This window comes from Aegilops tauschii, chromosome 7 (assembly GCF_002575655.3).
Source record: "Aegilops tauschii subsp. strangulata cultivar AL8/78 chromosome 7, Aet v6.0, whole genome shotgun sequence".
In the NCBI taxonomy this organism is placed as follows: Eukaryota; Viridiplantae; Streptophyta; class Magnoliopsida; order Poales; family Poaceae; genus Aegilops; species Aegilops tauschii.
The window spans coordinates 607,583,012-607,604,656 of NC_053041.3; the positions used below are offsets into that span (position 1 = coordinate 607,583,012).

At 45.7% G+C, this 21,645-nt stretch overlaps 2 protein-coding genes across 2 annotated transcripts; one reads left to right on the forward strand and one right to left on the reverse strand.

The window, feature by feature from the left end:
* The first annotated feature begins 1,352 nt into the window (after positions 1-1,352).
* LOC109749439 (putative B3 domain-containing protein Os03g0621600) lies at positions 1,353-4,523 on the forward strand. The gene is made up of 7 exons (XM_020308402.3): positions 1,353-1,543; positions 1,671-1,825; positions 2,540-2,831; positions 2,922-3,112; positions 3,191-3,545; positions 3,655-3,845; positions 4,076-4,523. Exons 1-7 carry the CDS (start codon positions 1,519-1,521, stop codon positions 4,340-4,342), a joined length of 1,476 nt encoding a protein of 491 aa, XP_020163991.1. The 5' UTR covers positions 1,353-1,518; the 3' UTR covers positions 4,343-4,523.
* A 3,144-nt stretch (positions 4,524-7,667) lies between these two features.
* Positions 7,668-15,336, reverse strand: LOC109749436 (disease resistance protein RGA5). The gene is made up of 3 exons (XM_020308399.4): positions 14,686-15,336; positions 14,186-14,584; positions 7,668-10,117 (listed from the first exon to the last, which is right to left on the reverse strand). Exons 1-3 carry the CDS (start codon positions 15,117-15,119, stop codon positions 8,035-8,037), a joined length of 2,916 nt encoding a protein of 971 aa, XP_020163988.1. The 5' UTR covers positions 15,120-15,336; the 3' UTR covers positions 7,668-8,034.
* Between the last annotated feature and the right edge of the window lie 6,309 nt (positions 15,337-21,645).

Sequence of the window (21,645 nt, forward strand, 5' to 3'; positions counted from 1 at the left end):
GTCATCAACATCAAAATATGATGAAGGGCATGATTGCACTTTCACCTGGGACATTTTTAGCCGAGTAACATGGCAAACAATTATTCCATATTTAAATACAAAATGAATCATCATAGGAAAAATTAATGATCCATTACAACTATGTTTCTAAAAACACAAAATCCCCATTTCACTCTTTCTCGAGGAGAAAGTTGAGGCCGAAGCTCATTGAAGATGCCATGCTTTAGGCGCGGAGCAAGTGGCCTCATATATTACCTAATACATTGATAGGTTTTGTTAGAAACAAGGACGGGGCCGAGTTTTGATCTAAAAATGCGAAGCCGGGCCTGACACCTGTCCAACCGAGCAATATGGTATAAGACAACTTTTGTATTTCAAACTAAATAAATCATATTGTGGCAAATTAATGAATCATTACACCCTTTTTTTAGGTCAGATGAATCATTACACCTATTTCTCTGAAAATAATCCCTCATTTCACTTTTTTGGGTAGAAAAGCGAGGTCGAGCCCATCCCTAATGTCGGGCTTTCAGTCCAAGCTGCCCATGCCCAGCTTTACCGCGGGGCATGACACACCCTAAATTTCGGTGCTAAAGGTCTCATTCATAAAAATAAATAGAAAAGGTTGCTTTCCATCCAATATCTCCCTTCTTCAAGACAAAACCTAAACTTGTACTCATAATCGCATAAACATTCAATCGGTTATGCTCCTTTTTACATCACATGACGCAAAGAAAAATCCACGCCACACGAACCCAATACGGAAACCTTTCAATCCCAACCCATACCACCCGAACCCGACCCAAACTATTGGATTTTGTATTTCTAAAAATGGAACTCAATAATTTTCATTTATAGTGTTTCTGAAAAAATCTACTCTTTTATAAGAAGAGTAGTAGAAGAAATGTCCTTCATTTTACAAAAAGTTGCCTTTTCATCCAAACCTCCCTTTTTTTGTTCGAAAAGATGATAATAATGACATATAAAGAACCGGCCAAACGGAACCCGTACGATCCGAACCCGCCCCGAACTTTCAATACCGTTTTCCGAAACTCGTGGATTTTTCACATTTGTTTTGAAAATATCTTTTCCCTAAAATGAATGAAATGCATTACGAGCCGGACTGGCCAGAGTGAAACATGAGTGCAAGCCAAACCAAACATATTTTGAAACATAAATGAGAAGATGTTCCTATTACTAGCATCTATTGTAGGCACCAGTAGAGTAGGATTGATGCCTATCTACTTGTGATTTTACAGCCGTTGGGCGTTGGGTACTTTGGGTGGGTAAATAATTGAAGAGGGAGGAGATACACACAGTAGAGTACTAGCGGTCACGTGCCTCGTTTCCTCTTCCGGCTCGCCGCGCCGCGTGCAGCAGCAGCTTTACCCTCCCCACCAATTGCCCAAAACGATCAACCCCAAGGACTGCTCCCACGCCGGGCCGGCCGCCGGCCGGGGTTGACTCACTCACTCAGTCTCCACTCTCCACGGCGGCGGCGGCGCCGGCCGCCGGCAGATGGACATGGACGGCGTTAACGAAGGTACGGCCGCTCCATGGTTCCCCGCCGGGCAAGCGTTCGTCCTGTTGGTTAGCAAGAAACGCCCCTCTTTTCTTCTCTCTTCCCATTCCTCATGGCTGTCTGCTTGCTTGCGCGGGCTGGCTGTCAGGCTGCGGCGAGGGCTGCGACGTGGAGGGCTGCGAGTGCGGGGCGGACGGCTGCGAGGAATGCGAGTGGTGGAGGCTGCACTGCTACTGGAGCCACGCCGGCGACCGCCCGAGGCACTTCTCCCTCGTCGCCGGCGACGATTTCGCGGACCATATGGTACGGGTTCACCGTCGCTTCCTTCCTCCCGTCATTCCAATGTCTGTCTGTCTCTCTGTACTCTGTCGTGATGGAGAATAACCTGATGCTTTTCATTCTTGGCAAAGTTCAGATTTACCAGTCCATCACTATCAGGAGACGGGCGTTATTTCCTTTCTCTGGGATTTCAGCTCAGCTCACGGGTTAAACATCTTTAAGTTCAGTTCACATACAGAAACTAGAATTTTACCTGCAATGTAAGTAGATGGCAAATATGGAGCCCCTAAAATTTGTCTGATCCTAATAAAGAGTTTCTTCTTGATATGTCCAATGTGTCCAGATTCCTCAAGCCCCAAAATTTTACCGGATATATTGTTTGAACTAGTAGAATCTAAGGGTGAACTGAACCAGGGACATGTTACCCATATTTTTTTTGCAAAAAAAGTATTCACCTTTTGGCAGGAATACAGAGTAGTGGAGATATCAAAGTATTTGACCTCTGAATGTGTAAGATAATTGATTGTCAAGGTTAGATTGTTATTCCTGTGCTTGAGATAAATCAAGCTAAGTAAGATCCACTTGCCACTTAAGATCATTGCTCTCAGCTTTCTGCACCATCAAAGTGTTCATTTTACAGTAATCCTGCAACATGAATTCTTTCTGTCTGAATTTCCCACAACCAGTGAAACATATGTCTCTAAATAACCAAGTGTACCTTCCTTTGTCCTTGGACAGCGCATACGGCCGCCGGTTGCGAGCCATCTGAGGAACTTGATCACCGAGTTCGACAAGATCCAACTTGAAGCTCCTAATGGCCGCAGCTACCCTGTTAAAATCGGTTGGGAGTTTGGTGACATTGTTCTCAGGTCTGGATGGCATGACTTTGTCGAGGCGCATCACATAGAGCAAAACTACTCCATCCGGTTCGTGTACCGTGGGAACTCCAGCTTCGAGGTTCACATATCCGGTTCATCCGGTCACGACAACTCTTCTCCACCACCTCCTCGTGATCGTCATGTGCTGAATGGTGAAGTCAGTTAGGACCTTCAAGTCGTGAGTGCTTGCTTTTGGTGATGCTTCTCTGATAGTTATAGCACTCTTTTTTCGTGATGCGCAGAACAAGTGGTGCCTGATCCTGCACATGTTCAGACATCAATCAACATTGACTATACCGCATTCCCCGGGACCAGGCTAAGCCATGAACAAGAGAAGAAAGTGCTAGAACTAGCTCAGAGCAGCATGAGGTCTGAATTTCGTCTGCATGTGGCAGCTGTGAACAAAAGGAATGCCAACGGGGACTGCCATGTTGTAAGTTACATCCTGCTTGTGTCTGTGACTCCGACCGATCCATAGGCTATTAATTAATTCCAGCTTGTGTTCTTGCAGTACATACCCTTGACGCTTTTGGACAGTTTCAAAGAGGGGATAACTGAAGCTCCCATTCAGCTCAAAGCCCATAGCAACGACATGATATACGTTGTTGGCGCAAGCAAGCATGGTGACGATCAAGTAATCCTCCAATCTGGGTTGAGTCATTTTGTAGATGGTCACCGCATGCAAGACAACGACCTCCTCGTCTTCAGAAGCAAGGGGAAAGCCCGGCTCGAAGTTCTTGTCCTTGACCCAAGTGGTTGTGAGAAAACTTGGTTTGACATGGGAAACTCTTCAAACGTTTCCAGAGAAGGCCGTCGTGCACAAGCTCAGAATATGGCTTCAACATCCTTTGGTTGGGCTAAATCAGGTCAGAGCAATGCAGCTGCCATATATGTGCATTCCTTTCATTTCACCACATTTTGGATGACTTGTGGTCATTGTGTGAACACCATAAGGAAGCATGGAGTGTTTTTCAGGACTCCAAGCTCGCGAGTCGAACGAAGCCGGTTTACAAGCTCCTAGGTGCAACAATTACATATCAACCGGGTCCCCTCTACATAGCCAACAGGAAGCAAAAGTCCAAGAGAGAGTTCGGGCAATCGGTTCCGAATTTCCTGTGTTTGTGAAAGTGATTACCTCCAGTGATGTTGCTACCGCTCCTTCTCTGGTGAGTTCAGATACCACGACCACTACGTATAATCTGTAGTCGGTTTTTCATTTTTGTCATGAAAATCTTGAGACCCCACTACTTTTGTGATTGCGTCGCGGAACTCACATAATCCATATTTCTCACCTGAGAAACTTGTTGTCTAATGTGCACTTTTCTACATTTTGCCGAATGAATCATTGATCCGAGGCTGATCGTCATATCTGACACTCTGTCGCGCTCGTGGACAGTACTTGGGCAAGGACTATGCTTCGGCATGTCTGCTGACCCAGCCAGGACGTCTCCGCCTCCTGCTGGAGGGCGACGAGAGGGATTGGGACTGCAGGTTGGGCTTGAGGAAATCTAACAAAACTTGGTGGATCGACAGATCCTGGCCGAAATTCATCTCGGATGTCGGGCTGGAGGAAGATGACATCTGCCTCTTCGAACTGACGGACAGGAGCAGTCTCACGATGAAGGTCCATGTCATCCGCAAGTCGGATATACCGGCGCCATGAGAGAGTTTGACTCAAGAATGACCTGATGCTAGACAGAATCTGTAGCTAACTGACGGTGATGGACCCCACACTATTGCTGACTCCTGTGCTATTGTTGCTGATCCCTGTATTGCTGCTTGTTTAGCAGCCACCTCATGAGCAACTTCCTATAACTAACTAGTGATGCTTCGGATTTCCACCATGTCTCTCTCTCTCTCTCTAGTGAGGTGACAAAAAATCCTGTTGTGTTGTGTTTCCTACTCCCATGTGATGCTTCTTCAGCTGGGACTAGGATGCGTCATTTTTTTCAGTCAAAACTGTTGCAAAGGTACCACATGAATAGTGATATTGCGCAAGATCACATGAACTTGTTATAAGTAGATGCGCAAAAGAGCATCCGACTCAAAAAAAAAAAGAAGCAAAAGAGCATTCAAGTCTGCGTTCACAAAAAAGAGCAGAAGAACACCTGTCAAATTTTAAATCAAAACATCCGCCAAATTTTAAATGCAAAAAAACTGAAACTAGAATCAAAGTGTTTTCCCTTCTCCTTATACCCCACATGGAAAGCAGGTTTCATGTAAAAATGCAGCAAAAGTAATAGGTCTGTCTCTCTCTAGTGAGCAGCTCATCACATCGTATAAAATTTCTACTGTAAGTATTTGGCAAGACTGTCGACCAACATTCAGAGTTGCAAAGGCGTCTGAGCAGAATTTCTCACATTCAACAGGCATCTTGGACAAGCACTGATCTCCATTGATTGATTAGGGTAGGATTAGTTGGCTGGACGACAGAGAGCAGTCGTACCTCGAGAACCAATGTGCGAGATCGCCGCAGGAGATGGTGACGCGATGCGGCCGGCGTTGAAGTCGGAGGCGGCGAGGCGGAGGGCTGGGGGGATGTGAGGCGTCGGCGGGGCTACGGCAACGGCAAGGCGGCGGCGTCGAGGAAGAAGAGGGAACTTCTCAGCCGGAGAGCGTACGCTGTAACAAAGGTGCGTCCGAAGCAGAGCAAAGCAGAGGAAGCAGAGCACCCCCTGATTTTCCTTTAGAAGAGCTACAAATAACTCGTAACAAAATTTGTTGCTATTAAAATCCAAGCCACATGGCATACATTTAGTCACTATCTCAAATACAAATAATTATTGTTTGACAACAGTTACAACAAACATCTATTACCCCGTCCTAATTATTTGTCTTAGATTTCTTTAAATACGGATGTATTTAGACACGTTCCGTATCTAGAGAAATATAAGACAAATAATTTGAGCGGATGGAGTACGATTTTGCACCTATGCTCTCATTTCCATTATCTCATTATCTGATTTTCAACCTCAATCTTGTTGACTCTCCGCCCTAGACCAATGTATTTCATAGCATGATCTTGAATTGCCTCTTTTTTCCTTGCCTTCCCATTCATTGGCAACTCATTTCATTCACAAGCTTTGAACAACCCAACGACCTAAGAAAGCTCCTCCAGGTGCCGGCTTCGTGAGAATATCACTTTAGTTTAGATTCTGGAAAAAAGTTCTTTCGAATTATGAAAAACGCACTAGTACAAAAACAAGCATTAATAGCGGGCCTCGAAAACGGTTATGGCCAAACATAACAAAGCTGCCTGTAATACCCACACCAAAGTGGTTATTTTTTTCATATAAAAAGCTCTGACGACGGTTGGAAATCTGAAACCGCCTGCAGGAAAGATTGGAGGCGGTGTGTACTACGAAACCGCCTCTAGCAGTTTGTAGGCGGTTTCAGTGAGTACCTAGGGGCGCACCCTTTTCCTTCTCTTTGTGTACCACATATTCATTTTCCTTCCATTTTCCTTTCCTTCCCCGATCCCATGCCAAACCCTAGCACCACCGCCACAATGTTCACCTCGGCGAGCACGCCGACTCTTGAACACTTCTTCACATGTGACTGTCGTCGACCTAGTCTCCGTCAAAAGGTGGAGGTGCAGTGGCATATCAGCCCATTCGTGGCGGTGTAGTGACAGACCGTCCCATCCGAGATGGCGCAGTGGCATATCAGCTCATCCGTAGCGGCACGGTGGCAGATCCAATCCGGCTATGCTATCGACCAAGTGATGGAGCTAAATCCAGCAAATCTCGGGTACGGGGTCCCGATCTGGTAGCCTTGGAACGATGGTAACATGAACAAGGGGATATGATGTTTTACCCAGGTTCAGGCCCTCTCGAAGAGTTAAAACCATACGTCCTACTTTTGTTGTATTGATTGGGAAGTAACGAGTACATGGTTGATCTACCTCGAGATCGTGTATCTCTAAGTTGTCCTATATACGGCCTAACCCCAACGACTTATATAGATACCGGGGTACCTAGGGTTACAATGGTCGGTTGCTATAAGAGGAAAATGTTGCACATCGACATGGCCGCCGACCTGGAGACCGGCCTGTAGTGGGCGCGAGACGACTACGTCCGGGAGGAAATGGAGCACCAGCGCCGCGCCCTCGAGGAGATCGACGCTCGGCGCCACGGCCGGGACGAGGATGGCGTCGTCATCCTCGATGACAGCGACGACGAGGCGCCGGCGCCATCCAACCCCGTCCGCCTCGGCAACCCAGGACAGGGCTGCAGCAAGGATGACGACGACAACGGCGGCGACTACACCGCCTTCTACTTCCTCCTCGGCATGCATTAGGCTCGGGGTGGCGTCAGCGGCGTAGTTTTTTTTATTTTTTTAATTATGTCTTTTAAATTTGTACAAATGAATGTAAACTGCCTGAATTTGGTCCTAATTCGTGTCATTTTCTTCAAAATTTAGCCGAATTTTAATTTCAAATAACGCCGTCTGGGGCGAACTTGGGGGGTCGGCTGGGAACCCGAGCCCCCCATGGTGAATTTACCGCCGGTTGACACCCAGGCGGCGCTATTTCAAGCCCCTAGGGGCCGAACGGCCGGAGATGCTTTTACTATGTGGATCCGTTCCTAGTAAAAGTGGATAATCAACAATTCAACATATATGGGATCCTTTCGCACTACCCGCCTAGTTTGTAAACACAAATCTGTCTACGCATTGACGTGGTCTTTGATGTACATTAGTATATCTTTGACAGCCGTCTGCATGTTAATTCAAATTACATTTTTGTATAGAAAATGTTGCCAGGCAAAATGGATGAATCAGGACAGACCAATATTCATACCAAGACTCACAATAAACATGCTGACATAGTCTTTTAATACGCATCTTTGACAGCCACGTGCATGTTAAAAAAAAGACAACAAAAGGTTCAATTATATTTAACAATCTAATGATGTATTTTTTGCAGGGAACAATCCAATGATGTTATTACTGCATACAGGTTATAGAATATAGATGCACGCCAGATCTTTTCTTCTGATAAGCTACACGGTATGTCTTTCCTAACAACAGAAATCTGGGTTACATATCAAAGTCTCAATCTAATAATACACAAATATTAATGGAAAAAAAATACTAGGAGAGACAATCTGCTATCATAGTATACTCAAATGACAATCTACTTATGCCCAAAAGCATGTTACCGTCTTACCGAAAAGAAAAGAAAAAATTGCATCCCACTCTGAATTCGTGATACTTGTCTTACTTATTCCTAGTCATTCCACTAATTCGTGATACTTGCAGACATATACAGAAGTATCAGTTGCGCAACACAAATCACAAGAGTACACCAGCTTTGAGACAAAGAGGGAGTAGCCCGAATAGAAATGTGGAGCTTTATTTGCTGCAGCATCCAATCAGAGTACGTGACTTGGGCTCCATAACCAAAGGCGCATCTCGGTTTAGGCATCTAGGACTTGACGGCCGGCGTTGTAGCTGAAATAGATTACCGGAAAAAGAATGAAGCATATGCACATCTTTTGATCTACTGCTCACCAAGACAACTCTTGTCATCTCCAGTATTGGACGGTTGGGGTTCGCCTCGGCCATGCTCTTGAAAGCATCCTCCGCAGCCTCTACTTCTGCCGCCGTCGAGCCACCGCAGGATAAGCCGACAGTGAGGCGAGCAAGGCTGGAGAGGCGTTGGATGCCAAAGTCGAAATCGACCGCACCAGATTCGGGCTTTTCGATGAAGTTATGGAGTCTAAGCTCCTTGAGCCTCGGCATAGCCCCCGGTTCAAACATTAAAACTCCCATACGAGTATCGTACACCTCAAAACTCTGCAAATGTTGAAATCCTTCACGCCTGATGATGAGCCGCCCAGCGCCGTCTGTTCTGAATAAAGACAGTTCCAATTCGATCAGATTGGGTATCAATCCAATCATCTCAATATCCCGCTGCTCCATCTTCGGAGAGTCGAACAACAACCTGTGTAGGTTGGGAAGTGACGCGAGCCATCTGCTAATCCGGCTGATATCTTGTCCATATACACAAACCTCCTGGATACAACCCAAAGGAGGGAGGAACGGCTCTTCTCCATCCTTTTCTCTCAGAAAATAATCAATACTCAGGGAACGGAGGCCGCATTCGTCCAGTTTACAGAGAGAGGACACCAGCTTTTCCTTGGACTGTTCTAATTTGTTGCCTTCTATCCCATCAGTGTCCAATTGAATCCTCAGCTTTCTCAGATTTGTTAGTTTGCCCAGCTCTTCCACATGCTTCAACTGCAAGGCATCAACGCAGTGAAGCTCTTGCAAGTTTATCAAGTTTCCCAACCCATCTGGAAGCTTACAACCGCGGTGAACAAACAAACGTGCCAGTCGTTGTAGCCGACTTGTGCTTTCAGGAAGCTCAAGTAATCCATAGGATGTAACTAGCGTCTCTAGATACAGCAACTCCCCAATTTGCCTGGGAAGCTCCGTGATTCCTGTAAAAGAGATATCCAAGTATCTCAGCTGATAGAGTCTTTCAATGTCCTTGATATGATGATTTTTCATCTGACTGCAGTGTTGCAAGTCTAGCACGCGCAAGCATTTTGACCTCCCAAGCGAAGGCAATAGCTTGATATCCCCAAAAGCAGTGATTGACCGAGCGTGTGACAGATCCAATTGCTCCACGGTTTCTTCATCCTCATTCCCCATTAGAGAGAGGCGACGAACTATGCCATTAGGCTTGCACTGTTTCTTTAGGACGGTACACATGTTCTCTTCGGAGGATTTGTCGATTAGGAAATCAAGGATGGTGTCATGGACTCGGCAATACTCCGCCTTGCCGTCATACCCTATGTTGCCGGGCTGTATTAGACTTCTGTTCACAAGCTGGTGAAAATATTCCTCTCCTAATTCCATGAGATCTTGTCCACTTTCTCCATGGATAAAGCCTTCAGAAATCCATTTGCGTACCAACCGCTTCCTTCGAATCAATTCGTCTTCAGGAAACAGAGCCAGGTACAATAAACAGCTTCTTAGGTGGTGGGGAAGATCAAAATAACTAAGGGATAATATGTAATTCATGGTCTCTATTATGTCACTTTTGACCTTTGAAGAGCGTATGGAATGTCGCACCCGATCCCACTCTTCTTTTGTTTCCCTTGTTGTGGCCAACAGGCTAGAAATGGCATTGATGGCCAGAGGTAGACCGCGGCATTTCTTCAAAATATCATTGGCAGCTTCTTTCAAGCTATCAGGACAGCTTTCTTCACAACCAAATATCCTCTTGAAAAACAATTTCTTTGAGTCAGCCTCACTGAGTGGTTTCATCTCATAGACAAGATCTTCACTAGAAGGAGAACAAGATTTGGCAACATCAACTATACGTGTTGTGATAATTATTCTGCTGCCCAATGTATTCTTGACAAATGCACATTTCAATGTTTCCCATGTTCCTAACTCCCATATATCATCAATTATGATAAAGTACCTGCAACACAGTTTTATGAACATATGCATTAGAGCTCATCAGATATTTATAGTAATACCTATCAGAGTAAATTGCAGAAACACTTTGAGGGCTAGGTTTTCACAAAACACTAGGTTACAATTTCTTGACAAATTGCACCATGTCATGTGTAATCTTTTTGCAAAAACCACTGATTGGCGGATCTGGCTCGGTTAAGTGCGTTTATGACAGATGGGCCCCCTATTTCGCTGATGTGGCATAGCGTTTTACCAAAGACAGCATTATATGGGTAAAAAAGTGAAAACACCCCCAACACTTTTGTCAATAAGCGAAAACACCCTCCCCGATTCAGATCGGGATATGTCTCTCCCACACACCATCGCCGTCCTCCTTCCAGCTCCTTGGATGCCCTGCCGGCCTGCCCGGTGGATGCCCTTCTCCTTCTCTCTCTATCTTTCTCCCGGCGGATGCCCCGGCGTGCTCGCTGGCCTCGAGGGCCTCGGACACCACGAAGAACGCAGCGGCGAGCCTGACCACCCCGACCCCACCGCTGGTGCCCCTTCCCAGCGTGAGCCGTGCGTGCCGCGCGAGCTGCACGCCGCACTCGTCGTCGTGGTCGTCGCGACAGAGGACAGGAGGCCGCGTCAGTCCGGCCACGTCCTCCACTGTGGTGCTCGAGCAGGACACGTCCTTCCTCGTGGCCAAGAGTAAAAGCGGCGCGACATCGTGGTGCGGAGAGAGCATGCTAGAGCCAGAGGGCGACAAGCCGCCATGCCATCCTCACCTTCCTCCGCCGGTGCAGCCGTGCTGCTCGAGCAAGGACGGCAGCACAATGGCCGACCCGCCACGCGACCGCCGCTCTGCTCCGCCGGCGCCATCGCCGCTCTGCTCGCTCGGCGCCGCGCTCCGCGGAGGGAGGAGAGAGGAGTCTGCGCTCCAAGGCCACCGAGGACGGAGAAGGAGAGAGGAGGCTACTGCATCTCAGGCGAAGGAGTGGCTGCCCGGCCTCCTGTGCATCGGCGCCGAGCGGAGGATCCGGCGGCGAAGGGAGAGATGAGGATCGAAGGGATCGAATGGAGTGGGGGCTAATTGCATTTTTTCTTTTTGATTCAGGGTTGTCTGTGTAAAATGTAAGGACTAGTTTGTAAATTCAAATTAAAATTGATCTGGCACAAAATGTTATGCCATGTAGGTAAAAAAGGCCCCACCTGTCATAAGCGTGCTCAAACGAGGCTTATCCGCCGATCAGTGGTTTTTGCAAAATGTTTACGAGAGACATGGTGCAATTTGTCAAGAAACTGTAACCTAGTGTTTTCTGAAAACCTAGCCCTCAAAGTGATGGTTTTGTGCAATTTACTCTACCTGTCAAGTAACGTAAAACCCTGAAACCATGTCACATCTGTGTGCATCCTAGATATAATACACCTTGATGTAATTGTCTAACATCAATAAGGATGTCATTATCTAAAACATACTTGTACGATAAGTGAAATCCTCAGAGCATCTCACAATAATACACAGCTACAAATGGGGAAGAAACTCAAAGATAACAACTCCATAGTACTAGGTACAAGCAACTCCAATGCGCCGACGCATTTGGCCCGCGTGTGTATGTTTGAGTCGAAATGGACAAAAACGCCGGTCCAACGCGCGGACGCAAACCCAAATCATGTCCGCTCGGTGTCCATGTGGACACATTTTTAGCACAAATTTGTGCATGATTTGCGTCCACTCGAACATGAGACGGACGCGCTGCGCGTCTACTCGGTGTCCGCCTCGGGCCCGCGTGTCGGCCAGCCCACTACCACCGCAGTCGTAGTCAATGACGCCCACCTACCTCGGGCCTACATGGCAGTGACTAGAAGCATCCAAACCACGTCCTTTTTAATTGCAACGGTTCGGCGGGGCCGGCCTCATCCACTTCTCCTCTCACTCCAGTCCACATCTGCTCCCTCGCCGGCGACAGAAAACCCTAGCCATCATGGGCTTCTTCGACAAAGGCAAGGGCAAGGGCAAGCATGGCCACGAGACCGGCTCGTCGCAAGGGCCGGTGAGGCCGCCGACGAAGGGGTTCACACTGGTGTCGGCATCGCGGGACGGGAGGGCGGCAGCGCCATGGGACCGCCAGTACATCCTGGTGCACCGCGCAGTACCACTGGGAGTACCGCGTCCCGCTGTCATGGTTGGACGTGAACCTTCCCCACGGCTGGCACCTCAACCCCACTGCATTCCGGTGCGGGCCGTGCCACAGTTTGAGCGCGCGCGAGCCAACGAGATCCAAGCCTGGCGTGCTCTCCTGACGTCAGAGCAACGTCGCGACCCCATCTACGCGCCAGACTCCCCTAGCTGACTCCCCTAACCGCGACGTCTAGTTCGCCACCGAGCACGATGTGCGCCACCGCGACACTGTCCAGCTCGAAGCCCGCCTCCACCGCCGCCGCCGGTGGTCAAGCAGTAGGTGGAGGAGGAGGCGGCGTTCCTCGACGCATTGGAGGAGGCGACCCAGCGCGCCATCGAGGAGTCCTGAAGCGAGGACTCCTGGTGGCCTTGCCTTAAGGACGTGATACAGCTGTCAGCCGCCAGCGACAGCATCTACCCGCCACCACCACCGGCCCCATCGTAACCGTCCGCACCAGTGCCGGCACCACTCACGCCCACTAGCATCTACCAATGATGGGGTGTCGTTCGGGAGTGGGTGAGCACGCCATCCGTTTGGCTGGGCGCTGCGGAGCAGGAGGAGGTGGCCTACCTCGTGGCGTGGAAGGACCACGCGTTGGTGGAGGAGCGGGACGACGACCAGGTCCGCATGCAGCGGGAGCCCTAGGAGGAGGAGTGCCGGCTTGGTTGGGCGTGCGAGGAAGAGGAGGAGCGACGGGAGCGCTAGGAGGAGGCGCGCGGCGCCAGGCAGAGCCACCGCAACAGCAGACGGCGGAGCAGGCAGCGCTGGCGGCCTACCAGCAGGCCTTCCCATAGGCTGAGCCGCCGGCATTCTTCGATCTCACCTGCTCCGACGACAAGGGCGACGCCTAGGGTTGTGGGTTGGGGTGGCTGTTTTTATTAATGTTTTAATGTTTAATTATGTGGACTTTGAACGGCTTTAATATGCATTTTTATTTATGTTTAATTATTTTAAGTTTTTAAAATGCCCTTGCAGATTAATGCGTAGGCGTTGGGCGCGTCCACGCACCCATAGGCAAAACCGGACACGCCCGTCCGCTCAGCCGATCCAAACGGACAAAAGATGGACAAAAACTGCGTCGGCGCGTTGGAGTTGCTCTTAGATACAATTTGATCGCAATATAAGGAAAAAACATTGCCATAGGAGGCAAACAAAAAATAGCAAGATATAACAACCAAGAGGAAAAATTATGAATTCCTTGACTGACATGCTCAGGCCGAGTCAAGGCAGCTGTTGCCAGTGGCAAGTTACAATGTTTTGCCACTGCCAATAGCATGTTCGCAAGAGGATAGATATCGAAACAATTATGGGGATTACCTATTTTCTTTTGTCTTCTTGGTAACAAGTTATTTCCTCATGATTGGTAGGATGACATATTGAGTGGGTCTGCGCCTCAATTCGTCATGCAAATTGCTACGAAACCAGGAAAGAAGCAACAAACTACGGTTATCATAATTCCTCTATTAATTCTTCCCTTTTCTCTTTTTTGTGTTATGGATATAGATTCTTCAATATTTGATATCCATTCAGGATTATAATACTGATAACCGTAGGTTTATAGCCTCTAGAAACCCTATGTTCTTAAAGTGGCCAATCACAAACCTAATGTACTGCATATCCGGTAACAGTGGTCTGCGCATGCAAGTGCTTTGGGCCCTTAGAAGATGTGTGGCAATCAAATTAGAAAATGTGTGGCGCCAGAAATCGGCATACAGATTTTAGCTATATCTTATAGTGAACAGATCGACATAAGTTGCAAAAAACAATGACTTTAAATTTTAAACGCGGTCATACAAGTTGAGGACGAATGTAAATCACACAAAGCAATCTTCATTAGCAAAATTCTAGGCAACGGATTATGCACGAGCTAATTAAGCAATGTTACTTTGTAGCAGATCTCACATACATACCTTGTGTCTTGGAGGAATTCTCGAATCTTGTCGATGATGAGTTGTATATCATCTAATCTAGAGCAAGCATCGTCTTTCTTGGTGATTTGTGATAATATAGATCTTAATATCGCCTTCATGTCAGGCTTGCGTGAAATCGAGACAAAAGCCCCGCAGTCGAAGGTCGCTCCAAGGTTGACCCGGATCTGGTTGGCGAGCGTGGTCTTGCCCAACCCTCCATATCCAACAATAGAGACAGATTTCAGTGATTGGCCCTCTTTCTCATTCAGCCACTTGACAAGTTCATCCTTTGGTCCATCAATTCCGACGAGCTCTGTGGCGTCTTTGTAGACTGCACGAAGTCGAGGGTCGACCTTGTCTTTTGCCGGCATAGAGGAGGAGGAGTCGTCAATCTTGTACCTTGAGTGGCAACAAATCGGATAGATGGATGCAAGCATCAGCTCAGTCGCAAATCTGATGGTAGGTACTAATAGTACTGTAAAGAGAACCAGATCTGGTACCTTGAAAACCTGTCGCTGACATCCTTAATTTGTTTCTTGATGTCTTTGACCTCCTTGGCGATCCTGCGGCGGGTCTTGATGTCCGGCAGCAAGTTCTTGCACTTGTCCATGAGCTTGGCGACGCCATGAGCCGCCTCGGAACAGGAGGACCCGTGTTCCTGTTCCACGAGGACCATGAACTTGTCTATGTTGTCCTCTATCTTATAGGACATCTCCCGCACCGCCGTCACACGCAACTTTGTTGGTTCGTCAGGCTCCTCCACATCTGACATCTTGAGGAGGAACGCGCACATGACCTCCAGCTCGTCCTTGAGGAACTTGATGTCCCCACGGACGTTCTTGAGCAGCTTGTATTCATCCGTCAACATAGCTCCCAACTTCCGCAGGAGGGAACCCATTGCCCCTGTGGATGCGCTCACCAGAACTTCCGCCATTGTTGCTCTCTCTCTCTCTCTGTGGTGTGTGTTGATTTGGGCTTGCAGATGGCGATGGCGATGGCAAGCACGGGAAAAAAGAATCCTTTGTCTATGGAGCCGACAAGACTAATGAAACACGGTAGGGTACTACACTACTTTTGAGAAAAGAGATTCACGTAGTATACACGGAGACAGCTTTGCAGGGATACATGTGCTACTTGTACTGCTCAAGATACTATAAGACATCTTCAACAATTATAAAATAGGTGTTGATAAATTTATCACCTAAGACATAGTAATGATGTGGCATATAATAAATAGGGAGAGAGAGCAAAGTTGTAGTCCCTCCGTCCGGGTTTAAAGGGCCCGTTGGCCACCAAGCCCATTCGAAAATATTAGGTTGGTGGTAATGGAGAGTATCATATACTAGTATCATGCATATGAACTTGTCAAGTGGCTGAATGAGAAAGAGGGCCAATCACTGAAATCTGTCTCTATTGTTGGATACGATATCATGATACAAACTAGTACAACATTTAATATGATACGATATCATGATATGATACCACACCCTCTCTTTTCTTATTTAATTATGTGCCACATCATCTAAAAAATCTAGTTGGCATACATGATACCACTTATGATACTACCATTACAACCAGTCTTACGCAATAATGCTAAACATACAAAGAGTTACATACAAAGAGCACCAATGGCTGGCGTATTTCTTTTCCTATTCCGATGTTGTGCGCCTTGTTTCCTCTGCGTAGTTATGGGGTTTGCATGTGCTTGCATGCCGTTTCATTAGGCTAGTCGTAATAATAGTATCATAAGCGGTATCTTGTATGCCAATTAGACTTTTTAGATAACGTGACACATAATTAAATGAAAAAAGAGAGGGTGTGATATCATATCATGATACCGTAGTATATGATACTCCAACATTTCAGCCACCCAACCCGCTACATGATGTACCTCGTTTCGTGTGTGTGCGCAGTTAAAGCTCTGCATGCAAGCGCTGCGAGCAAACAACTCATTATTTTTTCATTTACTCTAAGCTAGATTGAAGCTCACTGATTGGTCCGTTTAAGCTCTAATTTTCACACGCCTCTTTTCAGCAGTGTCTTAGTCTTGCCAAAGTTGTCTTTGGGCCTAATAAACCAGACGGAGAGAGTATGTAGATTAACCAATAACCTTTGCACAAACTCCAAGGGGGAACAGAGAGCAATCACATTTATTTTCTCACCATCTATTGAATAACTTAGATACAACCTATATTTGAGTAGTTGTATAATAGCTTGTGGGTTGATGACATGAAAATTTTACCAACAAGTCTAACATAAAACCTGTTGAAGATGCCCTAAAGCGTGGAATCTTTCTACAGTCTTGTCCTGACTACCTGCCTCACCAATTACTTTGCTCGGTCCCCGTCCCGACTGCCTGCCGTAACAATTACTTTGCTCAGTCCGACTACCTGCCTCAGCAACTACTTTGCTTGGTTAAGAGCATCTCCAACGCAGCTACCCATTTCATCTGCCCACGTTCGTTTAGGTCGTCGTGGATAAAAATACCAGTCACAACGTGATGACCCATTCCCAAAACATGTCCATACGGATTCATTTTCGACCCAAATTTGGGTTAGAAATATGTCGGCGCGGACGCGAGGCGGACAGGCCACATGTTCGCTCGGTGTCTCGGACCCATTTGGCGGCCGGTCAACTATCTTCCGCGTCTTTGTTAATGATGAACACAGACCGCGGGCCCATGTGTCCATGACGGCGGGCGTCCTTTTTTAATCCGAGCATGCCAGGGGGGCTCATCCTCTTCTAGCCTCCCATCCCTGATACGTCTCCAACGTATCTATAATTTGTTCCATGCTGTTATATTATCAATCTTGGATTTTTATAATCATTTTATAGTTATTTTATATCATTTTTTGGTACTAACCTATTGACATAGTGCCAAGTGCCAGTTGCTGTTTTTTCCATGTTTTTTTACATCATAGAAAATCAATATCAGACGGAGTCCAAATGCCCCGAAACTTTACGGAGAATTTTTATGGGCCAGAAGGAACACAATGGGCCCTGGCTGCGCCTTGAGGGGGGGTGCCCCCGGACCGCCTCTTTGCTTTATAAATACCCCAAAAATCCCAGAACCCTAGGGGAGTCGACGAAATATTCATCCAGCCGCCGCAGAGTCTAGAACCACCAGATTCAATCTAGACACCATCTCGGATGGGGTTCACCACCTCCATTGGTGCATCTCCGATGATGCGTGAGTAGTTCTTTGTTGACCTTCGTGTCCGTAGTTAGTAGCTAGATGGCTTCATCTCTCTCTCTCTTGATTCTCAATATAATGGTCTTTTGGAGATCCATATGATGTAACTCTTTTGCGGTGTGTTTGTTGGGATCCGATGAACTTTGAGTTTATGATCAGATCTATCTTTTTATATCCATGAAAGTTATTTGAGTTTCTTTGATCTCTTATATGCATGATTGCTTATAGCCTCGTATGTCTTCTCCTATATTTGGGTTTTGTTTGGCCAACTTGATCTATTTATCTTGTAATGGGAAGAGGTGCTTTGTAGTGGGTTCGATCTTACGGTGCTTGATCCCAGTGACAGAAAGGGAAACGTCACGTATGTATCGTTGCTACTAAGGATAAAACGATGGGGTCTATCTCTACATAGATAGATCTTGTCTACATCATGTCATCGTTCTTATTTCATTACTCCGTTTCTCCATGAACTTAATACACTAGATGCATGCTGGATAACGGTCGATGTGTGAAGTAATAGTAGCAGATCCAGGCAGGAGTCGGTCTACTAATCTTGGATGTGATGCCTATATAATGATCATTGCCTGGATATCGTCATAATTATTTGAAGTTCTATCAATTGCCCAACGGTAATTTGTTTACCCATCGTTTGCTATTTTTCTCGAGAGAAGCCACTAGTGAAACCTATGGCTCCCGGGTCTTCTTTCTCATACATTTGCCTTTGCGATCTACTTTTCCCTTGCATTTATTTTCAGATCTATTAAACCAAAAATACAAAAATACCTTGCTGCAATTTTTCTATATTTATTTTATTTAGCGTTCGATCTATCAATTTACTACAAATTTATCTCACGTCCGTTTGCCACTGAGGCGCCGTACCCCGAAAGGGATTGACAACCCAACACGTCGAGTTGCGAGGATTTGGTATCTGTGTGCAGGGGCTGTTTACGTTGTGTTGCTTGGTTCTCCTACTGGCTCGATAACCTTGGTTTCATATCTGAGGAAAATACCTACCGCCGCTGTGGTGCATCATCCCTTCCTCTTTGGGGAAATACCGACGTAGCTTCAAGCGACATCAAAAGGAATTTATGGCGCCGTTGCCGGGGAGGATCTTCAACATATACCAGGTTCCTAATCACAAATCTCATCTCCTCGCAATTTACATTATTTGCCATTTGCCTCTCATTTTCCTCTCCCCCACTTCAAAAAAAATACCGTTTTATTCACCCCTCTTTTTCGTTCGCCGTTTTCTTGTTGGATCTGTTGTTGTGTGCAGACTTGTTTGCGTAGTCATGATGCCTCAAAGAAAATATTATGATGTTCCTTACCCAAATATTTTGCTTGAAATTGAGAAAAGTACTAAGGAATATATGACTACACAATTTGAGCATAATAAGTATTTTACTGAAGAACTTAAGGAGCACTCCGTTGTGCTTGATGCTATTACAAAACAACTTGATGATATCAGTAGAGAAGTTTGCAATCTCCAATCTAAGTATGCTTTTGCTGAAAGTTTGCTAGGAAAAATATCTGATGCACAAGCTACCTTCGTAAATCAAATGGCCGCTAAATCAATCTCGTTAAAAGGCAAAAGTGATGAAGATCTTAAAATGATTGGTGTTTCCTCTATTGATTCCTTGTTTAGTAAAGTTAAGATTGATGAAAAAGGGACTGGAGAAGAGTCAACTTTAGGTAGAGGGCGTCCCAATATTTCGGAGGGTGAAAATCTTGTTGAGAAAATTGATGAAAGTGGGTTTGGAGAGGACAAAACTTTCACTAGTGATTTGCCCACTCTTTTGGATTACAAAGACTTTAATTATGATACTTGCTCTTTGATTGATTGTATTTCTTTGTTGCAATCCGTGATAAATTCACCCCATGCTTATGAACAAAATAAAGCTTTTACTAAACATATTGTTGATGCTATGATGAAAGCTCTTGAAGAAAAATTGGAACTAGAAGTTTCAATTCCTAAAAAAATGCATGGTGAATGGGAACCTACAATCAAAGTCAAGATTAAAAATTATGAGTGTTTTGCTTTGTGTGACTTGGGTGCTAGTGTTTCTACAATTCCGAAATCTTTATGTGATGTGCTTGGTCTTACTAATCTTGAAGAATGTTTTTTCAATTTGCATTTGGCGGATTCTACTATTAAAAAGCCTATGGGAAGAATTAATGATGTTCTTATTCTTGCAAATAGAAACTATGTGCCCATAGATTTTATTGTTCTTGATAATGATTGCAATCCGTCGTGTCCAATTATTCTTGGTAGACCGTTTTTACGCACTATTGGTGCCGTGATTGATATGAAAGAAGGCAATATTAAGTTCCAACTTCCTTTGAGGAAGGGTATGGAACACTTCCCTAGAACTAGAATTAAGCCACCTTATGAATCAATCATGAGGGCATCTTATGGATCTCGAACCAAAGATGACAAAACTTAGATCCTTGCTTTGTGCCTAGCTAAGGGCGTAAAACTACAGCGCTTGTTGGGAGGCAATCCAATGAATAAATTTTCCTTTTTATTTTTGCTTCCTGTTTTTGTGTGTTAGCACAATTATGCTACTATTATGATTGTGTTTTTTGTGTTTCAATTAGTGTTTGTGCCAAGTAAATCCTTTAGGATCTTCTTGGGTGTTAGTTCTTTGATCTTGCTGATAAAACAGAAACTTTTACGCTCGCGAAATTAATTTTCATTTTTTACCAGAGAGCGATAAAATACCTATTCCACTTGCAGTAGATCAATATACAAACTGCTCAGGTCGTCCTAATTTTTCAGAATTTTTGGAGCTACATAAGTATTCGAAATAGTCAGATTGCTACAGATTGTTCTGTTTTGACAGATTCTGTTTTCTTTGTGTTGTGTGCTTATTTTGATGGCTCTATGGTTTTCTTTGATGAGTTTTTGCCATAGAAAAGTTGGAATACAGTAGATATAATACAAAAACAAAATATGAATTGGTTTGATACAATACTTATAGTAGTGATTTATTATTCTTATACTAACGGATCTCACGAAGGTTTTGTTGAGTTTTGTGTGATTGAAGTTTTCAAGTTTTGGGTTATCTTATGATGGATGAAGGAAGGATTGAAGAGCCTAAGCTTTGGGATGCACAGGCATCCCAAGCTATTATCCAAAAATGAGCAACCGATTAAGCTTGGGGATGCCCCCGAGTGGCATCCCCGCTTTCTTCCAACGACCATCGGTATTTTACTCGAAACTATATTTTTATTCGTCACATGTTAAGTGTTTTGCTTGGAGCCTCTTGTATGATATGCGTCTTTGCTTGTTTTATTTTGTGTTTTAAGTCATCAATCCTTGCTGGACACACCTATTTAAGACTTGCATTGTTTCTTTAGGACAGTACACATGTTCTCTTCGGAGGATTTGTCAATTAGGAAATCAAGGATGGTGTCATGGACTCGGCAATACTTTGCCTTGCCATCATACCCTATGTAGTTGGGCTGTATTAGACTTCTGTTCACAAGCTGGTGAAAATATTCCTCTCCTAATTCCATGAGATCTTGTCCACTTTCTCCATGGATAAAGCCTTCAGAAATCCATCTGCGTACCAACCGCTGCCTTTCAATCAATTGGTCTTCAGGAAACAGAGCCAGGTACAATAAGCAGCTTCTTAGGTGGTGGGGAAGATCAAAATAACTAAGAGATAATATGTAATTCATGGTCTCTATTATATCACTTTTGACCTTTGAAGAGCGTATTGAATGTCGCACCCGATCCCACTCTTCTTTTGTTTCCCTTGTTGTGGCCAACAAGCTAGAAATGGCATGATCATAAACTCAAAGTTCATCGGATCCCAACAAACACACCGCAAAAGAGTTACATCATATGGATCTCCAAGAGACCATTGTATTGAGAATCAAGAGAGAGAGAGAGAGAGATGAAGCCATCTAGCTACTAACTACGGACCCGAAGGTCTACAAAGAACTACTCACGCATCATCGGAGAGGCACCAATGGAGGTGCTGAACCCCATCCGAGATGGTGTCTAGATTGGATCTGGTGGTTCTGGACTCTGCGGTGGCTGGATGAATATTTCGTCGACTCCCCTAGGGTTCTGGAATTTTTGGGGTATTTATAGAGCAAAGAGGCGGTCCGGGGGGCACCCGAGGTGGGCACAACCCACCAGGGCGCGCCTGGGCCTCCTGGCACGCCCTGGTGGGTTGTGCCCCCTCGGGGCACCCCCCAGGCGCAGCCAGGGCCCGTTGTGTTCCTTCTGGCCCATAAAAATTCTTCGTAAAGTTTT

Bases quoted from the DNA above. Each gene is read 5' to 3' on its own strand.
- LOC109749436 (XM_020308399.4), bottom strand. From the start codon at position 15,119: ATGGCGGAAGTTCTGGTGAGCGCATCCACAGGGGCAATGGGTTCCCTC. The intron at 14,585-14,685 runs GTACCAGATCTG...TTGCCACTCAAG, and splicing joins GTCAGCGACAGGTTTTCAAG to GTACAAGATTGACGACTCCT. The intron at 10,118-14,185 runs GTATGTATGTGA...ACTGTGTTGCAG, and splicing joins GAATTCCTCCAAGACACAAG to GTACTTTATCATAATTGATG.
- LOC109749439 (XM_020308402.3), top strand. From the start codon at position 1,519: ATGGACATGGACGGCGTTAACGAAG. The intron at 1,826-2,539 runs GTACGGGTTCAC...GTCCTTGGACAG, and splicing joins ACGATTTCGCGGACCATATG to CGCATACGGCCGCCGGTTGC. The intron at 3,546-3,654 runs GTCAGAGCAATG...AGTGTTTTTCAG, and splicing joins CTTTGGTTGGGCTAAATCAG to GACTCCAAGCTCGCGAGTCG.